At 38.0% G+C, this 22,813-nt stretch overlaps 2 protein-coding genes across 2 annotated transcripts in view; both read right to left on the bottom strand.

Moving 5' to 3' along the window:
- LOC134853332 (target of rapamycin complex subunit LST8-like) overlaps positions 1-22,758 on the bottom strand; it is a 66,443-nt gene extending 43,685 nt beyond the window's left edge. Inside the window, exons 1-2 of the mRNA XM_063869305.1 lie at positions 22,748-22,758; positions 535-732 (exon numbers count right to left, since the gene is read on the bottom strand). Of these exons, the coding sequence (XP_063725375.1) occupies positions 535-720 (186 nt within the window). The 5' untranslated portion in view covers positions 721-732; positions 22,748-22,758. The remainder of the gene's footprint in view (positions 1-534; positions 733-22,747) is intronic.
- On the bottom strand, positions 856-22,764 carry LOC134853334 (multifunctional methyltransferase subunit TRM112-like protein). The gene is made up of 4 exons (XM_063869308.1): positions 22,749-22,764; positions 4,193-4,366; positions 3,552-3,651; positions 856-1,688 (listed from the first exon to the last, which is right to left on the bottom strand). Exons 2-4 carry the CDS (start codon positions 4,352-4,354, stop codon positions 1,522-1,524), a joined length of 429 nt encoding a protein of 142 aa, XP_063725378.1. The 5' UTR covers positions 4,355-4,366; positions 22,749-22,764; the 3' UTR covers positions 856-1,521.
- Between the last annotated feature and the right edge of the window lie 49 nt (positions 22,765-22,813).

The following is a 22,813-nucleotide window of genomic DNA, read 5'->3' as shown; positions in this document are numbered from 1 at the left end:
AGCACCCACCAACCCTGGTAACTCTCTTTCCTCGATGAGGCAATGGTCGCCCAAAAAAAGCAAAAAATTTTTCTCGATAATCAGATGAAATAAATTTTTGTCGGTCAATGGATTGCGTGCTACGAGCACATCAACCATCTACTTGCTGACGTCTTTTTGTAGCGTTTTACCGTCTTTGCTTGGGGGGAGGGATAGCTCAATTGGTCATTACGGGGGGAGGGGGGGGGGGTGAGTTTGCTGAATTGATCCTAAGTTAGTCTCTGAAAAACGGTCAATTTCCGAAAAATTTCTCTCGGCAGGGTTTTTTTTTACATTTCACGACTTTTTGAATCTGAAGCAAATGCTAAATGCGTGACGTCACGACTTCAAGTATGAATCTGTTCACAATTATTAGTTTGTTCACCATGCCAAATTTCATTGCATTATCACAATGTTAAATAAGCTTTTCAAAATTAAATTTGAAGATGGGGACATGTAAAGAGCCGCAACAGTTCCTTCCCACTTCGTCAAATGGTCGGAAAATATACCACTTACTGAGTCTGCGTGTTGTATCTCCCTATATGGAATTCCGCTCTGGAGCGACTCTGGGTTCCAGAAACGCACCGTCCGGTCATAACTGGAAGTGACCAGCACTATGTCACTGGGTGAGCTGTGATGTCCAGCTGAGCCGCCAGGGGCAGGATTTGAAGCCAGTCTGTTAGATGCTACACTGGGTGTCATATTACTATATCTGGAAATGCGTCCAATCAATTGCAAAAAAATTGTAGATTATTGATTACATAGAAAAATAAGCTAAGCTTCTCAACAAGCAAAAAAAATACGGCAGAAAGAAGCTCTAAAAGGCAAAATGCTAGAAAATACTAAAAATTAACTTGAAGAAAAATAAGCATGATCAATTTGGTGATATTACGTTTTGAGGTATAGAAAGCAAATACGTTCAGTCAGTCCATTCAACTTTTTTATTGCCCTCGGTCCTACTCAATGCAGGACCAACCAGGGGAGGGGGGGGCGTGGTGGGAATGATTCGACCATAGCTATATTCGACCATATTCTTTTTCCACCATAGCTATGTCAATTATGTTTTTTAACTGAGAGTTCCTAAAGAGTCACCTATAAGAGAAAACGGTGCCAATTTCAACGCTTATCCAGAATATATTGTCGGGTAATATTTTGTTTACGATTTCAAAGAAAACTAAGCAAGACTTAGGTTTCATCAGACTTAGATTTCACTGAGCTCGAAACCAAAACCCAAATCAAACACGAGACCCATCGATATATAATAACAGATTGGGTTCTCAATATCTGCACCTCTGTAAAAACCGCTCTCGAAAAATAGTACAAGGCAATTACCAGCTGCGAGCTGATCGTGAACATAGCTTCAAAAACAAAGATAAACTTAACTTTTCAGCATAAAAAAAATCAAAACCATCAACAAATCTATCTATCATCAAAACTGCACCAGATTAAGAGAGGAACATTGAGATTGAGAGATTCAAAAACAGTTTTTCCTCTCTCTTCTCTTTACTTTGTTTCCTGCTCTGTGAGTAGCATATTGGGAATACCTCGTGTGACCTTGAACTTCCTGCCTGATTCGGGACACACCAGGAAGCCCTCTTGCACCTCAATTTCCATCAGAGCATGGTGGACCAGTCTGAGGAAGTCCTCGCTGTATTCAGAGTCGCCCGAGTCTGCAACAGAAACAACTGGACACGTTTTCAAATTAACCAGCCAGGCTCTTTTTCAGTTCTTTCTTCGAACATTCCTAAAGTTTGATTCAGGAAAGCCTATTTAAAATGACGTGCTGTTCTAAATGGCAAACAAACGTGAACAAAGAAACAGTTTTTTACAACTTTTCTGACATGCATATTGGCGAGTGATTACCTTCTTCAATCTTCAAACGAATTCAAAATGTTAAATTGCAGGGAAATGATTGGCAAACAGGAAAATAACCACCAGCCAAACCGGGGGTTAATTATTAAAGGTTAATTAAGCTACGACTATCTTACAGAGCTCTAAAAGTAAATATTTTATAGGGCACATGCGAATTGAACCAGCTATCATATAAATGCTAGGCACAATCACTTCCAGGTGCGCCACATATGTGGTTAACGTTTTACATATATAACTGAAAACACCTGTGGATCTCATTTTGGCCTTGAAACAAAACTTGAGCGAAATAGAGCTAATAGGAAAAAAAAGCTGGAGTCGTGACTAAAATGCTGTCGACACCGAGATTAGTCGTTTCCTCATTTTTCTTACACAGGGGCAAACGGAGCTTCGCACCAATTCCGATACAACAAAATCATTAAAAAACATAAGAAAAACAATGAAAAAACCTAGTTAAACAAAAAATTTAAATTTTCTTATGTCTCGATGGAAGTTCATTCTGGGAAAAATTGTCAGACCTTTGCATATGAAATAAGCAACAGAATAAAAATTATGAAGAGGAAACAAAGCCGACAATCTTTGAGCAGACAAAAGTTGAGACGAAAAAATATGATTTAATAAAAAATCGTTCAAGTTTTAAGTCCCACCTGAAACTACAATGAACAACACTTGCACTTGCAACTATAGTGAAAGTTGCTTAAACAAAAAGAAAACCCTTGATGTGGCAGCTAATCCGGCGATCTTTGAGCAGACTCCTGTTGAGCCAAGAAAACATGATTAAACAAAAACTAAAAAGTTTCAAGTCCACCCTCCCTGAAACTTCGAAGAATTACACTTGCCACTGCAATAAAAGTTGCGGACAGCACAAGCAAGATGTGTGATGTGACTACTAAGCTGATAAAACTTGAGCAGACAAAGGAAAATCCGACAATTCGATGATCAGCGAAACTTTTTCAATTGCATAAATACTGCAAAAATAGGGGGTCCGGACGAGACTCAAACCCCAGACCTAAGGGTTCAAAGGCGACGGCATTACCACTATGCCAAGTGACAAGGAAACAGGAATTTGTGAAGATTCAATAACAAAGCCAATTGAAATTTGTAAAGAATTTTGTTAAAGGGATAAAACGTCTAGCTCCAGATTAAAAGGCACTTGCTTTCGCAAGTGTAATGACATACCACATCGTAAAATAAAAAAATAACTTTTTTATTGGTCAGCAAGGGCTCAAAAATTTAATCACATTAACATATCTTTCGATTTTTTGGATACTTTTAAATACAAATACTTACGAACAGAAAGCTGCCTTTTTCAGCTTTAATGAAAACACCAATAATTCCAAAGTATTACGACATGAATTCTGCAGAAAAGTTTCAATCATCAGAACATTATAGCAAAGGATGGTAAGAATATAACTTGTATCTACTTAACAATCTGCCCCTTTTGTATCTAAAAAAAATTTTCACTCCTATAAATAAATACAGTAAATTGCCACCAGAATTTTCTTTTGAAAATTCTAATTTCGCTGCATTCTGATTGGTCGCAAACTCGTCAATTTAAATCTACTTAACAATCCCACCCCCTTTCGTTAAAAGTAGGAGATTGTAACTAGATCCCACAACGTACCATTAATTTTCTAACCATTGAGAATAAAAATGCAACTAACCATTAATGTTCTGTGGCGGTTCATCTGGCAACAGTTTCACTTTCGGATTCATTTCTTCGCCAGATTCTATTTCGGTTGAGTAGCATTGTTCAGCTGCTTCCTAATACATTTCATCAATTCGATAATTTTGATTCAACAATAAAAAATACAAGTCCCATGATTACCAACTGGTTGACCACATTCTTGGAGTTATTTTTGAAAAACCTCTCTGACAGTGAAATACAAACAAAACGACCCAAAAATTATGGTCCCACAAAATCATGCAGTACGTTTGAAGCACGAGTGGATTTTAAGAACCCCTTACCAACCAACGAATCCTCCCTTTGGTCTTATTTTAAGATATCTACTTTCGTCCGACCACCAACCTAAAAAAAATTTCTTAAGGCGCTAATAAGAACTGATTTTTTAGACAAACTAACGCAATTTTTTTTAGACAAAAGTTCCCAAAAACTTGCCAGCGGCGCTAGAAATTTTTGCAAAAATGAAGTCGTTATAATGTTCTTGTTAGACTCGCAAAATCAATTTGGTCGACCTAAAAAAAGGCCAACAAAGCTTTTGAATTTTATTTGAAAAATATTTGCAAAATAAAGAAGTTTAGTGTGTCGCATTAATCAAAATTAGCAGCTTCAAATTTTGCCTGCCTTCAAAACTTTCCAGTCAATCTTTTCCATCATGCGCGTCACAAAATCAGGGTTGAAATCAATATCGTTAATCTTCTTAATTGTAACTTCTAGTTTGAAAGGGTATCCGTTTTTGACGCCTTTGACGTGAGATTGCATCAAGTTGTGAGTTAGAAGCTTCATGTTTTACATCTAAAACAATTCAGGCAATGGTATTGCGTAATTAAGGTTGGGATAACCCGAACATCAACTAGTTTGTGCAGATTTTAGATAAAAATCGCGAGAAGAATCCTAGCTTTGCACCACTTGTGATACAAAAACATCGCACAACAAAACTGACATTAGATTCGGATTGGAAATGGATACATCAAATGAAAATGTGTTCTCATGAAATTGAGTTCATCACAAAAAACAGAAACACAAATAAAAAACGGTAGGTCGGATATTGATTCGAAATGATCTTCTACGGAATTCAACCGCAGTGAAAAAAAAAACGAAAAAAAATTCAGCTGAAAATCTCGTTAAAAGCATGTTAAAAACCCTAAGATCGAAATTGATGCTCGCAACAGATAATACCAGTTTATTATTTGGAAAAAGAGAGCTAACCGAGTATGATAATGTTGCTATTATCCTTGTGTTAATGCAAGTTAAAAATCTTGTTGTTAGGAATAAATTCTTATGCATCCCAGCCTTTTCTCCGTTTAAGTTTATTGGTCAAAAATCTGAGCATCAATCTAATTCAAGTTCAAAAAATGGTGAAAAAACGACCCCAGTAACTTTCTGCGGAACACTTCAGGAGCACTACCATTTTTTATATTCCGTTTTAATACTCAACCAAGTTATCTTCAATCGTTAACAAATCTAACGATTGAAATAATTAACATAACTTCATAACTAATACGAACTAAAAATTTCATCAACACGTAATTTATTTCTTTCGCAATTTTTCCACCATTTCCGCTGATCTTTAAAAGAGCAACGATTCTAATTTTAATTCAATCAAATTCCCAAATGGATATTCAAAAAAGAGGCAAAAGAAAAATTACACAAAATAAATATACGTCACCATCTCATGTTCAGCGCTCATATCGGTCTTTCAAAAAATGATTAGAAATTTTCCTGATGTAGAAAAACAGAAACGCAACACAATCTAAACTAAGTTTCGCTTTATTCATTAAACATAAAACAGACTTTAAAACTTTCAATTTCAATTATACCACCACAGACGAAAATTAATACTGTGAAGGCGATAGATAAAATGAAAAACAAGTACAACAAAATTTTAATAGTTTTACAGAGCTTCAAAAAAAAACCTAGCCAACAAACAGTTGGAAAAGAGTAAATGAACACAAGTGAACAGAAAAAAATTATAAGGACTTGATTTTTTGAAAAAATCTCAGCTTTCGAAGATTAAAATCCACGTTCGAAACTATGTCGATCACGTGTTTTGTAACTTTACACTTTTGCTGTTCGATGGTGGAATTTGCCTTCCTTTCAAAAAAGGAAATGAACTGAACTCAAAAATAATTCAGAAGTCAATCCATGAAAAAGTATATAGAGCCTGAATAAATTTGAAAACTTTTCCTAAAAAAACTTGAAAACAACCATCAAGACCTACATAAGCAACTGAACTACGTTCATCGACTTTTAAAAAAATGCCCAACCCAAAAAAAAATCTGAGCAATTTCCTCTCCGTAATGACCAATTGAGCTATCTCCCCCCCCCCCCCCACCCAAGCAAAAACGGTAAAACACTACAAAAAGACGTCAGCAAACGCAAGAAAATGGTTGATATGTTGGTAGCAAGCAATCGATTGACAGATTGAAGTTTATTTTATATGAGTATCGAGAAAAACTTTAAAAAAGAAAAAAAATGAATTTTTAAAAAAAAAATTTTTTTTTTTGCAAATATTTGTTTGGGCGACCATTGCCTCATCAGGAAAGCAATTTAACAGGGTTGATGCTCTAGTCTTGTATCTGAAAATCAAACATTGCTCTCCGCACCACCTTAATATTGTATGCAATACATTTTTCATCGTTTGAGGACAGAAAAAAGTCGCTTTATATGCCTCAGTTTTATTGAATCTTTTTCACTCTGATTGTTTAATTTTTGAGCTTTGATGTTGTAAATTTTGGCTTTCCACATTCGACTTCATTATTGAGAGATGCGAGTTTCTGAGCTAACTGTCTGATAAGATCAACGTATACTTTATCTTCAAGGTAATCTGGTTGTATTGTCAAAAATAAAACAACCGTTTGTAAATGGGTTCGAAAAGAGTCGTCCATTTCATTCAGAGCCTTAAAAAGAGCTTGAAAAAAAAGCGTCACAAGCATGTAATTTGCATTATCTTTCATCATTTCCAATCTTACCGAAAGCTTCTTAATTCTCCATTGTGGATGTGCTTTCATTAGGGAAACTAATTTTAAAAACCTATCTATTTAGAGGACGAAGAAGACCCAGCCGGGGTCCGAGCGGGACAAGCGGGAAACGCACGAGTTATCTGTGCGGCAAAGAACACACAGGGTTTTCGGAACGGAAGGGAACAAACCGGGAACGGCGAGGACCCAAAACCCCCCGGAATACCAACAGAGTGGCGAAGACCCAGCCAGTCAGAGCACCTCTTACAACAACATTGTGGCCAGAACCTCCCCCAGGTTCGAGTGTGTCGGGTTTTTTGTCGCTGACTCGGGACTAGCCCATCTGGGTCAGCTAATAACGAGGGCCGGAGACGTTGAGAAGAATCCGGGACCCACGCTGTGCGGAGAATGCAGGAAGAAAGTAACAAGCAACAGCGTGAAATGCACATGGTGCGAACAATGGATACACCAAGGATGTAGCGGTCTATTCCGGCAAGAGATCCAACAGCTAGCTAAAGCCAACAGATATGCATTTGAGTGCACCAAATGCAGTTCCGCTCTGTCGAACCCTAACAGAGAGTTTCCCGAGGTTGAAACGAGGGGAGAAAAACCCTGCGAAAACCCCGCGCAGGAGCCAAAGGAAGCAAACGGAACAGACACAAGGGTACCAAGGGAACAAGCTCCCTGGCCCCACCTCGACCAGGAGTCAGCAGAGGGTGAACCGAGGGGAACAAATACCTGCGACAACCCCGCGCAGGGCCCAACACTGACAAACGAGCTCCCGCAAAGAGAGGAACCGAAGAGTCCCTGCCTCCATCCCGGACAGGAGCCTGAAGAAGAAGAAACCAGGGGCATAGACAGTTGCGAAAACCCCGCGCAACATCTTCTGCGGCAAAAAGACTCGGACAAAGGGGAGAAAACAAGGAGAGGAAAAATGAGACGCCCCACTGAAGAACACCGGGAAGCTCGCAGACAGAAGAGAAAACAAAGAAGATTACCCACTCCCCCCGAGGGACAGCCGAGTATTACGGTAACTGCATGGAACCTACAAGGGTTATCAGTCCACGAAAGAAACAGAAACCGACTGAAGAGAGTAATTACGTATGCACAAGGCAAAAGATGGGAAATAATCTTAATATCAGAGCTTCGATCAAAATCGAAAGGAGTGATATGGCTAGGTGAAGATAGTGAACAAACAGCTGTTATACACTCCCAACGTAGCGGTATAGTTCTCAGTGGCGAGGCCCTCAAGTCCTGGATCAGCGAAGGCCAAAAGAAAAGTTTCTCGGAGCGCACTACCGCCATAGAGGTACATGGTATGAAAATTATATCAGTTTACCAACCACTTTGGAGTAACGGGGTCGAAGGAATAGAAGAATATAGACACTGCCTAGAAAATGAAGTAGCCCGAACCCCCAAGACCAAGGTATTAATAATTGGAGGGGACCATAATGCTCACATTGGAAGGGAGAGAGCCTGTGAAACAAATGGAAGGTATGGTCTAACCACGCCAACAACCGAAGCAGGAGGAGACCTCCTCGATTGGTGTGTAGCGCACGATCTCCAATGGATAAACTCTTTCTCTAACCTTAGGAAAAGGGGAACTTGGTTTAACCACAGCCACCGCAGATGGTATGAGCTGGACGGATTTATAATGAGGCGAGGAGAAAGGCACAGGCATGCAAAAAGGATACAAATTACCGAGGAGCTAACGCTATCGGACCACAAGCCGGTATCCCTCCACCTAAAAATCCCAAAGAGGTCCAGACCAACAAGAGTAGCACGGAAACCAGCAATAAACTGGGAGAAATTGAGTACTGAGCAGACAGCTCTAAAATTCCAAAAGGAGACCGAGACAAAGGAGGTGGACGAGGATAGCTCATGGAGCGAAATAGCGACAGCGCTAACGCAAGCTGCATTAAAGGTATGTGGAAAGAGAACCAGGCAGATAGCGAATCCGTGGACGATCGGCCACGAAGATGAGCTGCCACAGCTCCATAATTCCATAGCTTCGGCCGTGAGGGATAGAAACGAATCCTTAGAGCAAGACCGTCCACTCCAAGATATACTGCGTAATAGGGACAACCTTAGGAAAGCAAGGGCTAAAATGAAGGGGAAGCTGAAAGAATTAGAACGTGAATGGTGGGATAAAATCCTAGACGAATGCCAACAGGCCAACATCAAAGGAGATATGGGCACCATGTACCGAACACTACGCCAATTAGGCGGCAGAGATAGGAAACCGGATACTGGCACAACACTCACAACTGATGAATTCAAAGCCCACTTCGAAGGAGTATCGAAAAACCGATATGAAATCAGCCCTCAGCTTCTAATGGATACTGTTGCACGTATGGGGGATCACAGAGCGGAAAAGAAGTATATCGAAGAAAATAACCTGCTAAATGAGACCCCATCGGATAAGGAAATACAGGACTGCATCAGTGAAATAAGGGAGTCCGCGCCCGGAAAAGACAATGTCCGCATAAAGTACATCAAATTGGCCAGCCCACATATTAAATCAGCAATAGTGGCCATGGTTAAAAAGATGTTCTTATTCCGCGCCCCGACATGGGACGAAATCCTAAAAAACGGACAAATAGTACCCCTACATAAGAAGGGCGGAAAAAATGATGTAAACAACTATAGAGGAGTCTGCCTATTGGCCATGGGCAGCAGGATCCTGGCAAGAATTCTGTCCAAAAGACTAAGAAAGTGGACAGAACGCCTAAATATTCTAGATGACAATCAAAGCGGCTTCAGGACCGGAAGGTCGACTGCGGATGCAACACAAATCCTGGTCAGAATAACAGAAGACGCAGACGATCTAAAGAAGAGGCGAGCAATCTGGAACCTGCCTCAAATTGAACATACTGACCCCGAAGCAAGGCTTTTGGACCTACGTAAAGCGTATCCCAGAGTGAACAAACCAGCTCTTTGGGAAATCCTGCGAAACTACGGGATGAAAGGACCCTTCCTAGAATCCCTAGCAGATTTACACGAGGCAACCAGTTACCAAGTGAAAGGGAAGGAGGGAGATAGCGAGGAATGGATCCCAGAACGGGGTCTCAGGGAGGGTTGCTCGACATCGCCATGTCTATTCAATATCTATCACCAAGTGGTAATGCGCATAGCGGAGAATGAACGGAAAAAGATATCAGACGCGAAACATGGACAGACGGGCATAAAATGGCGATGGATACCAGGCAGCAATATACCGGATATAAACAAGATCGAAAAGTCAAACAGCGAGACGCAAACTGTTAACATAACCATATCCTTGTTCGCAGATGATACCACTATCATCGGCGAGCAAAGAGAGCTGGAAGAGGGCGTTAACATTATCAAAGAAGTCATGGAGAAATTTGAGGAAAAGAACAACACAGACAAAGAAGAAAAGGCTTTATTTGGATCAGAAGAAGCAGAAGAAATACGCATGTTGGGTTGTTGGCTAGGTCCTAAAAAAGACCTAATGAATAGAAAAAAGCGAGCTGGATACCTATGGGCAAAATGCCGCTCGCAACTTCTGAAAAGTAAACTTCCCAGAAAGAAACAAGCACAAGTGGTGCAAGCATGTGTCGAAAGTGGGCTCCTATTCGATTGCGCTACTCGGCCGTGGTATAACCAAGAGATCAATAATATTCAGTCGTGGATAGATAAAAGGTATAGATATCTCTGGAGTAATAAAAAGGGTCCACCGCTGAAACAAATGCATTTTGAGGGGGTTAATATGCAGGACATCCGGAACATGTACGACATAAGATCATTGAGATGGAAGATCGAGAAACGTACATTAGAGCGGATAGGCCACATATTAAGAATGAGCAACGCAAGGACGGTTAAAATGGCGGTGTTAGGGTGGCTGGGCAGCCTCGAGGAAATCCAGAAGCGACCAGGTTACAAACGGAAAACCATTTTCTACTGGAGGAAGTTGCTCAAGGAGGCCGGAATCAACTGGACCGAAGCCCCTAAATTTGCCTTAGACCGAAAAGAATGGAAAAGAAGAATCAAGATACGCATGGACCACTTGGAGAAATGGGAGTACCAACAAGGGAATCGCCATGATGGGGAAGAAAAGTTAGAGAAGAGGAATTTCGATCTCCCCCCGACGAACTTACAGTGTGACATATGTGAAAAGGTTTGCAAATCGGTAGGGGGACTAAAGATTCACATAAAGAGAATGCACACCGAAGCCTCGCACTCTTTCACGTGCAGTCGTTGCCAGAAAACATGGAAGACAGAAGGTCCATACAAAAATCACGTCAAAGTCTGTAACCCTCAAGAAGCTGAAAAACCCAGAAAATACATAGCAAAAAAGAAGGAATGTAGCAAATGCAACAGGACACTGTCGGCGACAAACATGGCCAAACACACAGACAGATGCAGGGGGAGAGGGCATGGCTCGAACGAGCCGAACGCCTAGAAGAAGAAGAAGAAAGTATACATCTCCGTCAGACACGTTGGATATGTTTCATCTAGACCAATCATGCAGTGAATTCGGCAGTTCCGCTTGAATGATATAGGAAGATAACTTGCCATTGTTGATTGGTTTATAATTTATTTTCAAAAATACTAGGGGCCCAGCTAAAGCTGGTGGTACATGTTTAAGAATTTTTCGAAGAAAAGTACTGACGCAAAAGGCAAAGCGTATCTTTCAAACCGCGTCAAAATGTCAAAATTGGACAATCAAGTTTAAGGCTGAACCCCAATCACAAAAATAAAGAAAATCTTTTGCGTGGGAGATCATTTAAAACATTTTCATTTGATTGATTTCTTAGATTCATGATAGTATTTGGTGAAATTAAATGAAGTCCAAAAAACGGGTCAAAGGTGAAATATAAGAGAACTCGTAAAAATATACAGAGTTCCTTGTCAAAATTGAGAGAACTTTCTCATGCAGGGTAAAACACAACTCGTTCTTTCGATTGAAAGTTTAATCTTAGATTTGGTATCTTAGTTTTCAACAAATTGAACTATTTCAAACAAGTCAAAAATTCGAAAAATGTAATTTTTCTAAACCGAATATTGCTTTTCAATATTAGCTAAGGAGTAGCCGTAATGCAGAAAAAACTGCTAGCTCCTTTTCTTCCAATCGAACCCTTTAGATGTGGCACGTTAGTTTTCAAGAAAAGCCAATAGTTCCTAACTAGCGCGTCAATCGCACCTCCGGTGCTACAAAACCAAGTCTTCAGAAAATAGACTAACCAAAATTCTAGAAAAATAAAAGGAAGAACGCCAGATTTGCAACTCCTGAATATAACCTGACAGCACCCCACTATAGTGTTGAGAAATTCAAGCTCGGTTAGCTTTTTATATCCAATCTTTGTATATCTAAATTTTTTTTTAATAAACATTTCATTTAAAAAAAATCATAAAAAACGCCATATCTCGAAAACCAAACGGATTTGAGCAGTCATAGCTAGACTCCAGATTTGCAACTTCTGAATGTACCCCGACAGCACCCCACTATAGGGTTGAGAAATTCAAGTTCGGTTAGTTTTTTAATATCTAAGTTTTTTGAAAAAAAAACTAAAAAAAAAACATAAAACGCCATATCTCGAAAAATAAAAGGATTTGAGCAGTCATATTTGGACGCCAGATTTGAAACCCCTGAATGTACCCTGACAGCACCCCACTAAAGGGTTGAAAATTCAAGTTCGGTTGGGTTTTTTCTTTCTAGGTTTTTTAAAAAAATTAAAAAATCATAAAAGCGCCATATCTCGAACAATATAAGGATTTGAGCAGTCATACTTGAACGCCAGATTTGCAACCCCTAATTGTACTTAACAGCACCCCACTAAATAGGAATGAATAGAACGTATGTATATATAAAATTTTCAAATCTTGCAATTTTTCGGCCTTTTAACAGACCAACAGACTTAAACATGAGCCAAATGAAATTTCTTAAGCATTTTAACCTACGGTATAGCTTAAACGTGCAAAAATATTTTCGTTAAGTATGCAAAAATAATACGTTGAAAAAACTTAAACATGCAATAATAGGGACTTCTTTAACACGTCAACATAGGGACTTCTTAAACATGTGTCACGTGAAACGCCAATTAAATAATAGATAGATAGATAGATAGATAGATAGATAAGGGAACAACCGCTTAGCAGAGAAGATTTCCATGACTTGATCTTTTGATAGAACCCTGGACCCGATTTGACAACACAAAAAAGGAAGAGAACCCGTTATAGACCAAGCAACACAGATTGTGAACGGTCACAATAATTATAACAAAACTCATGTATTAGCTAGAAAAACAGTAGCGGTTTAAGTGAGTACGACTGATTCATTTTGCTGAAACTTTTAAAATTTGCCGGACTTACGGAATTTATATTTCTAAACCAGCCTAAGAAGATTTCGAGATGGGCAAAATTATCCTAACAACGAGACACCGTCAGTCAAAAATCCCGAACAAAGCTAAAGATGGTCGGAACAATGGTTACTTGCATTATAACATTTTTCACTAGCCACATTCAAGATAGATGGACGTTTAAAAGTAAAAAATCCTTTTAGTCATTATCGAGAATGCACATTTCGAATTATCGTCGAAGATAGAAATCCTCATCAATTGAACCATTACCGCGAATGCACGTTGCACGTTTAGCATCAGAGTTAAATGTGACTAGAGCAGTAAAACAATTATCATCCTGTGAACAAAGATGTTTACGGTAAGAACATTAAAAACACAAGGGTAAAAACAATGTTCTAATTTACACAACTGAATCATAACTTATCTTAACTATCAATCTGAGCCCTTAAAGAAACACTGGGCCATCTTTTTCAAACGGCCCAGAAGGACAAAACAGTTAATTGAGTTTATTTTTAATTTAATACCAGATTTTTTAGTCGCCTGAAATACTTTTAACCAATCAGCGTCGTGCATTCTGATCCAATTTTTATAAATTTAGAAATTTATTCTAATTAAAACATCAGCGAGACAATTTGTTATACGTAATTTGCAAAGAAATCAGCTTCGTGCATTGTAATCTATTTTTCACAATCACAAAACGCTTTGTTGTTGGCCGTATTACAGAAAAGACCAAAACGGTTATTAGTAACAATGTACTGCTTAAGCTAAGTCACCGTTGCACAAATCACATCTCTTCTGAGACTTCATTTTTGAATAAATTAATGGGATATCGTCATCAGTTAGGAGCAAACGAGTGGAAACTTCCTCCCAATCCAAAGTTTCTTTCAGAAGTTCGAGCAAATAGACAGTTTCCAAACTCAAACTTTGACTCAGGTACAAAATATGAGATGTAAAAAGATTCAAATTTTTTTGTTGCGAAGCAAATTGGATACACTTGATATTCCTCGACACAAATAGACCTTCATTATCGTTAACCCAGTGTAAAGTTTCACATTTTAACTCATCTAACTTGTCTGAGGGCACGAAATCAAATGAAACTAGGTCCACAATTTGTAGTTGTGGCTGAAACTCAATAATTTTGGCTATTATTTTCAAGTATTCCGAATAGGTTTCCCTCATTAGAATAACTTCTCGAACCTCAATTCTGATGGCTTTCAAGTCGAACAAACTAATTTGTTCAATAACGCTGTCATCAGCCAAATCAAAGACTTGGATAGATAGATAAGAAAATTGGTGCCTATTCAAATTAACACTATTCGACACCACTTTGAAGTACGATGCTAAACTTCGACAAGATAAGGGTAAATTATCTAAGCCCAAATTTTCGGCGTTCTTTTCCAGTTTTCTGGACTTAATTGTAATTGAAAACAAGTTAGGAAAAACAGATGAAATAAAATCACCAAAACTTTCAGAAGTGTCTTTTTGATTGTGCAATTTTAACTTTTTAAGATTCGGTAACGTGAATGTAACTTTCCTCTGCGACAACGTCAAGTTATGTACAGATAAAGAGCACAGAAACTTCAGATGGCTTAAGCTTGCGATTTGAACCTTGCTCCCGAAAGTTGTTTCGATACTTTTCAGATAAACCAAAGGAGGCTGTATAGCTTCAATCCAATCGAAACCATCATCGCAGTACCACCAATCAATTCCAGCTACACACACTGCCTTTGATAATTCTTTAAAAAACATTTCGGCAAATTTCGGCCTGAATTTTACATAGTTAATATAGAATTCGACTTTATTATTAAGAGATGCGAGTTTCTGAGCTAACTGTATAAGATCAACGTATACTTTATCTTCAAGGTAATCTGGTTGTATTTTCAAAAATAAAACAACCGTTTGTAAATGGGTTCGAAAAGAGTCGTCCATTTCATTCAGAGCCTTAAAAAGAGCTTAAAAAAAAGCTTCATAAGCATGTAATTTGCTTTATATCTCATCATTTCCAATCTTACCGAAAGCTTCTTAATTCTCCATTGTGGATGTGCTTTCATTAGGGAAACTAATTTTTCGTCGAATGACCAAAAAAATTTACGGTCATCATATAAAAAATAACTCCCATCTGCCAAGATAATAGATATTTCTAGCTTCAAAGTCATTTGCTTGATAAGTGTGTTCAAATTCGAACATGTCAACTTCAAAGCACAAATATCCTTGAAATCCCACTTCAAATCCAAATTGCGACTTGACACCAGAAGTTGGCAGATGTCCTGCAAAATGTGAACGGGGAGGTCCAAAAGCGCCGGGTTGCTCATTTGATCTGAAAGCACAACTCGTTACTATCTTCGAACACTTCATTTTCGAATAAATTAAGGGGATGTCGTCATCAGTAAGGAGCAAGCGAGTAGAAACTTCCTCTCAATCTAAAATTTCTTTCAGGAAATCGAAAATTAGGTAATCTACCTTCACACATACATTGCAGGCAACTTGATAAATAAAAACAATTTAAATAGCTAAAATCATTAAGATCATTAAGCTGCATATGTTTCAGCCAAACAGCTGTTATATGTACAGAGAATGTTATCAAAATATTATTAAAAAAACTTACAAACGTAGCTAACAGACAGTTGGAAAAATAACAATAAAATAAAAATTATATATCAAATGATTAATTTTTTTGGGAAAAAACGATAAACACATTTTTGCAAGTTAAAGATCTTTTATGATAAGCACTTTTATCATAACACTAACCCAATTTGAGTAAATGGAACATTAGATATGTTTTATTCCGGTGGAAATTCTGAAAAATGAAATTCAATTTTAAAGCTTAAAGCCCTGCTTTTCTTTGGTCATTTTACTTTTACTTTATAGGACAGCGTGATTTGCCTTCCATGAGCAAATGAATTTAAATTGAATTTCAAAAATTCACTTTCTCTTTGTGCGTGCGTGAAGTGGGTTTAACAGATGGCTCTAAAAACTAATTACCAATAGCATAAAATGACATCTGAACATTCAAATATGGTGACATTCAAAACAATCAAGACATTGCTAACTACAAAATAAACGAGAAGTCCTTAAAAATAAGCAATCTAAAGAAAACTAAAGGTGGAAAAAAATTCGAAAGCAAAACGGATTCAATCAAGAAAACAGCCGGCTCATAAAGCAACCAGGTTGAAAAAAAGAGCAGAATTGCTATTTGTAATAACATAGTCTGTGTTATTATCTTTAGCATTAGCTGTAATTAATAGCTGCTTATTGATCTTATGCACATACTGCAATAAAAGAACACTTTCAAAAAGAACACTATATTTGCGACTTAGGTTTACAAAAAAACAAAGAAAGTTCATACTGTCACATAAGCTCTGCTTGTAGATACAAAGATAAGTGGTTGATGTGCAAGTAACACAAAAGTTCCGAGCACAACATTGAAGTAAAAAACTGTAAATGAAAAAAATCCAATTCAAAATTTATAACAATTTCAAAACATTTTTCCAATTTTTCACTTTGTTTCCAGTAGTTAATTTTCAGTAGAGCTATGGAATCGTTTAACACAGATGAGAAGCGGAGCTTCGCACCTCTTACTATACAACACAAACATAGCCAATCGAAGGTTGGAAACGAGTAATGAACGCAAGTGAACATAAAAAAAAACACTGACTTTCTTGAAAAAAAATCTCAACTTTAGAATCTCAAAAAAAAGTAGATGCCCTTTAAGCACTTTTGAGTTTCTAAAACAATGATTGATTGGCGCTTTTTGATAACATGAACCCAACTAGAGAAAACTGGATCAATAGTTAAAGTCTCTATTCCGGTGGAAAACTAAAAACTAAATTGCACATTCGAAATTAGAAATTGTTCACGTTTTTTCAAGCTGTTTCCACGTTCGTAATTGGAGAGTGCTATTTACGTCACTTTCAGCAGATGAATTTAACTTGAACTCAAAAAGTGCATATATACCTAAGTGCATTCATAAATGCATCAATATGTATGAATGCACATCTGTAGTTAGCAGAGACTTTTAAGACTTTTCCCGAAAAAAAAAAACAAATCAGCAAGACCTATACAAGAGTCTTCACTACGTGCATTACTCTAAACTTAAGAACACAAAAAAAAACAAAGGACAAAACAAGGTGAACCAAAATTTTCTTAGCCTCGATAAAAGAAAACTAGAGGCCATCTAAAGCTGGAGGTACGTGATTGACATTTTTCAGATTGTTATACTGGACGAAATCCGTAACTTTCAAAACTGGTCATAGACCAATACCTTATTTGTTTTCAGAGACAAAACATTTTTTTAACAAAAATTAGGGAGTCGCCACTTCTACAGGACATTTTCTAGCGACCGACTCTTTCAATTGAAATTTTTAATTCATATTTGATATGGTAGTTTTTAAGAAAAATTTTTAAAAAATTCTAAAAAACGGTAGAAGTTCAAAAATTTGACTTCTCGCGAAATCCAAATTTTTTTCTCCAAAAAATGGCCGAAGATTCGAATCTTTGACTTTCCAAAAAACAAAAAAATTGACTATTCCGAAGGCCATAAATTTGCGTTTAAATTTTTTTGGCGTATACCTTATGCAGGGAAGCTTTCGAATACCCGCTCTATTCATTGCAACCAAAATCTCAGATTTGGGAGAGAGGTTTTTGAGAAAACAAAAAAAATCACCGTTTGGCGTAGACGCTTATGCAAGGAAGCTTTTCAATACCCGCTGTATTCATTGAAACCAAAATATCAGATTGAGAAAGATTGAGAATATGAGAAAACAAAAAAAAATAAAAAATCTGGGTCAAAAACTCCCTGTCCAATTTTTTTGACGATTGTAGAGAGGCGGGTTGAGAAGTAAGAAGATACTATTGGAGCAGACAGTCTTGCCATTGCACACACAGGGGAGTAGACCGTCTTCCCATTCATTGCAAAAAAAGAATAAAAAATTCCAAAGCGTCTCAAAAAATAAACATAGCCACCTGACAGCGGGAAAAAAGTAATGGATGCAAGGAAACAAGAACACTTCCTTGTTTTTTGAAAGAAAATTTTCGAACTTAAAGACAAAAATATGCCCTAAAAGTTTGAATTTCACGAAGAATTTATGATTGGTACTTTTTTTCACAAAATTTTTTAAAAAATTTCGCTGGTAAATCTGATAATTAAATACTATTTTCGAAATTATCACATTTTTTGTGACCTTTACACTTTTGCTGTTCGATAGTGGATTATGCCTTCATTTCAACTTCAGAAACTCTCTTTCCTTATAACAACTTTTTAAAATCATAATTATTTCGCGAAAAATCAAAACTGAGCGTGAACTATTTTTAATACTTTTTCCTGAAAAAAAAATCATCCAGACCTACGATCATTACACTTAAAAATAAAACTCAATACCATTAAATTTCAAAAAACCTGTTTTTATCAAGAAGGTACTCTGGGCAAATAGGCCAAGAAAGACAATTGAATTTTAATTTAGCAATGGAACCAAACTAACGAACCGGAAACATAGCCGACGAACTTTGAGCAGATGAACGAAACTCCGAGAAACATTTTTTTAAAAGATTTTTTTTTCAAGTTGCCAACATACTAAAAAAAAACAAGGTCGGGCCGTGATTCGAACCCCGGACGTTAGGATACAAATGCGACTTCGTTATCGTTATCTCTAGGGTAAGTGCAAAGGGACCTTTAAGTTGCTAAGATTCAAAACAGAGGCGAAGCTGCGCTAAGCATACACTTGCAAAAACACGGCCAAAAAACAGCTCTATCAACTTAAATAAAAAAAAGTAGAAATAAGCTTCGAATTAGCAAAAACTCGGCTACCTGTGGTATTCGAATCTGCGACCTACTGCAATCAAGTAATTTTGAGTCTCACGCACTATCCCCTCAGCCATTCAAGCTTAACAACCGACAAACACAAGTCACGAATAAAGCAGCTACATATGCTAACAAAAAGCTAAGGCAATTCAGCATCAAATACAAATGGACTTTTGCAATTAACAAATTGGAATATAACACACTAACTTTCTAACAACTCGCCAAGCATAAAGCCACAATTTGTATAAATTAAGCACTTCAAAACATTGCGAGATATATTGAGTCAGAAAATTTCTGAAATCGAGTTTTTATTATTGTGATTTTGTTTGAAACAAATACCTTTTCTCTAGTTCATTTGATGAATTAAAAATGCATATGCTGTGTTAATATATTACAATCGAATGTCAAAGCACATGCTATCAAAAAGCGGTCAAGGTGCCCCACCAATATTACCGCACCAACATTTGCGACTTAGGTTGGAAAAAAAAATGTTCGTACTAATACACATGCTTCGCAAATGTAATAACCAAGCAAGTTACAAATTTGTAAGAAAAGTTGTTTAAAAGAAAAAATCCTAGTTCTCGATTACAATAGCCTTGTTTTCGCAAGCATAACGAGACAAAATGACGTCTGTACTAATGTGTAAAACGGAGAACTGTAATTTGGTCGGAAAAACGGAAAACTTAAAATTAATTTTTATCGATCCTGTGACTATATTTTTTATTTACTTGCGTCTCTCTTTTGATTTTGAGCTTGAGAAATACAGCTAGGTTTGTCTCAGCATTCTGAAAAAAAAGCGTTTCCTGATTCAGGACAAATTCATAACTTAGAAAACACCTGAGCGAAGCTGCGCTTCGCAAACACTAGCGAAAACGCGACTAAAAAGCAGCTCTATAAAGCGAAATAAGAAAAATTAGAGATCAGCCTCGGATTAGAAAAAAATCTGCTGCGTGCCGGATTCCCTCCTGGGAGAGAGAGAATATGAGTCTCATTTGCTAACCACTCAGCCAGGGACGCTTAACGATTCACAAACACTAGCCACAAACAAAGCAGAGAGCAGATGTTATAAAACTTCATGATTATGAAGCTACATATTGTGGTTATTTATTTATTTAAACTATTTACACCATTGTGGTGAAGGGATTTCTCCCCGTCAAAACAAAGTCAGAAAGTCAACTGACGGCAAATTGCGCAGAGACAGAGTATTCTCCAAGAACACGAGTTGAGTTCGTTGTAGTTGTTCATGAAGAAGTTCCAATAGTATTTCAGCAGTCGTTTCTTGAGTCCATTGAAGTCGAGAACATTCACCGATGTGTGCAGAATATTTGCAAGTCGACATGTACGGTACCGAAAATTGTGTCTTGATTTTTCGTAGTTCACGTGTTTAACATCAAACAACTTATGGCGACCAGTCAAAAATGTAACGTAATCATCCCACTTGAAGTCGTATTTCCCATTGATAATCTTGAACAGTAACAATACATCATTAACTTCCATATACAAAGAAATAGGCAACATGCTGACGCTGATAAGGCGCTGATAGTAAGACAAGTCGTTGTCGAAGAGAATCCACTTGGTAGCTTTGCGTTGTATGGATTCGAGGGCCTTCGAATTTCCGATGTTGGCGTACCAAACAGATGAGCCATACAAGAGTATTGGTAGCACCATGGATTTGTATAGATTCAACTTGTGAACTCGAGGTAAAATACTGGAGCAATTACGCTTTATAAGAAACAAGACTACCAACGCTTTTTTGCAAGCTTTTCAATATGATGGGACCATGACAAGCTGGATGAGAAAAGAATACCACTATCTTTCTCGCTGTCGACGACTGTGAGCTCTTTTTCGCTGTGAGAAAGGTAAAAGGTGGCATTTATCTGGATGTAACATCATACAGTTGTCGTTGCACCACTGCAGGATTCTGCGGACATCGGCTTGTAGATGGCACAAACTGTTTGCGGAGTGCCAAGAAAGTAGTTTTGAATCATCGGCAAAACTGTACACTGCATTTACCAACCCATCGGGGATATCGATTACATAGAGTAAGAAAAGTAAGGGCCCTAAGATGGACCCTTGAGGTACACCGCTAAGTACAAGCAGAAGCGAAGAGTAGTATTTGTCCACTTTAAAGTGTCTACGGTCAGCAAGATAGCTCTTAATAAGCGCTAGGAGTCTTCCAGAAATTCCCAATTTGCGCAGCTTATTAAGCAGGACAGAGTGACTAATTTTGTCAAATGCTTTAGCGAAATCTATATATACGGCTTCCACCGTATTCTGGTTGTCTGTCTCGAGATAGATCTCGTCTAGGTAACAGATTAATTGAATAATCGTAGAGTTGTGCTTTAGAAAACCATATTGTGAATTTGGTAAAACTGGTCTAATGAAAGGATACAATTCATCAAATATACAGCGCTCAAGGATTTTTAATGCAATGTCTAATAATGTGATAGGACGATAATTGTTTGCCATTCGCTTGTCAGCTTTTTTGTGCAAGGGCTTGACTTTCCCAATCTTCCACAACGAAGGAAAGCAACCTGTTCTCTTAATAGAGCTGAAAATGTGACTAAGAGATTTGCAAAGGGAAGGAGTCTTCTTGAATGAAGCCGGTGGCAAATTATCGTGACCGCGGGACTTGCTTACGTCTAGCCTGGTGGTTATTTTCATTATTTTATGTTCGGAAACGTCGAAGTCAATAAGAAGTTCAGGACCGCATATATTACGAACCCTCGCAACATCTTTGGAAAAAACAGACTGGAAAAACTAGTTGAATAGATTACAAATACTAGTAGGGTTGTTTGCTTCAATGTTATTCCAGTATAAAACAGGTGGTAAACAGTTGTTGGTTTTTTTGACGCTCTTAAAGTATTTAAAAAGCTTGGTGGTCGAACGAGATGAAGCCAGTTCCTGTTCATACAAATATTGATCATTCTTTAAATCGTTGTCCAATGACGACTGCAGCACACGAATGCGACATTGTAATTTGTCGGAGTGGTTTTTGTTGAGACGCTTCTCAAAAGTATTCAAGACTTTCAACTTGTATGAAGTTGCCTGAGATACCCAGGGTTGCAGTGAACTGCGATGTTGAGTTCTTAGGGGCACGGACTTGGAAATACTCTCGTCCAACCATTGATACTACTGGGTCAGAAGAACATTTGGATTGGTCCAACAAATTCCTTGAAAAGGTTTGTCAGCAATAAGGGCGGCAAGCAAATCAAAGTCACCGCGACAATGGCTAAACTGCTGTGGCCGTTCATCAACGGCAATGTCCTGACTAGGGGCATACGAGACAGCAAGTTTCACAGCAAAGTGGTCGGGGGCAGATTTCTCGTTAACGGAATATGCGTTGGTAAAGTCAGTTGCAGGCTCAACATTGAGAATGAAATCGCTGTTTACAAGGACGACATCCAGAGTATGCAACGTGGTTGTGGGGAAGTCAACCAGCTGCTGGAAATTGTTCTCAAAGAGAAGATTCAAAACCGACTTCTCATAGTTATCAGTTGAGTCATATGTACTCCAATTAACAGTAACATCTTAGCTGTTTCAGCAACTGGACATCGTTATTACCGTTTACCGGTTGGTTGTTTGACGGGTGCGTTGAATTTTCCACTGGCTTGAGCAGATCAATTTTTTCGCAAATGGTACCAAGCTTCTCCTTTAAAACTGTATCCATACTTTGCGCAGAAGGTTGCTGTTGAGTTGACGAACTTTCCGTTAGTTCTTTAATGGATTTTATCTCATCTTTCATTTGGTGTATTGAAGATTCAACACGTGAAAATTCCATTAAACCAGCGATCATTTTGTCATTTCTGCGGAGTTCGCTTATCGCCTCTCTTAGGAGACACGAAAGACCGTCCTTCTTTAATGAATGTGTGGCTTTGATAAAACCCTCTTCATCCACGTAGAAGCTTAGCGATCGTGGGATAGTAGTCGCGGCTGAAGTGACGACGGTCGGTGTTTGTTTGATCCATACCGTTTGCGTACCAAAACTGCAAGTGTGTAGATCTTCACCTGCGGAAACAAAAATCTCACAGGGCCGCAAATGCTGGATATGATAATAAGTCAAAGGTTGCCGTCGGAGGACTTCCACATCATAACAGTATCTATTTAATAAGTTTATCAAAACAATTAGGCTATAGACAATTATAGCAAACGTGCCACTAAATGAAAA

This window comes from Symsagittifera roscoffensis, chromosome 8, assembly GCF_963678635.1.
Source record: "Symsagittifera roscoffensis chromosome 8, txSymRosc1.1, whole genome shotgun sequence".
Lineage (NCBI taxonomy): Eukaryota > Metazoa > Xenacoelomorpha > Acoela > Convolutidae > Symsagittifera > Symsagittifera roscoffensis.
This window is presented reverse-complemented; position numbering and strand designations above follow the sequence as displayed.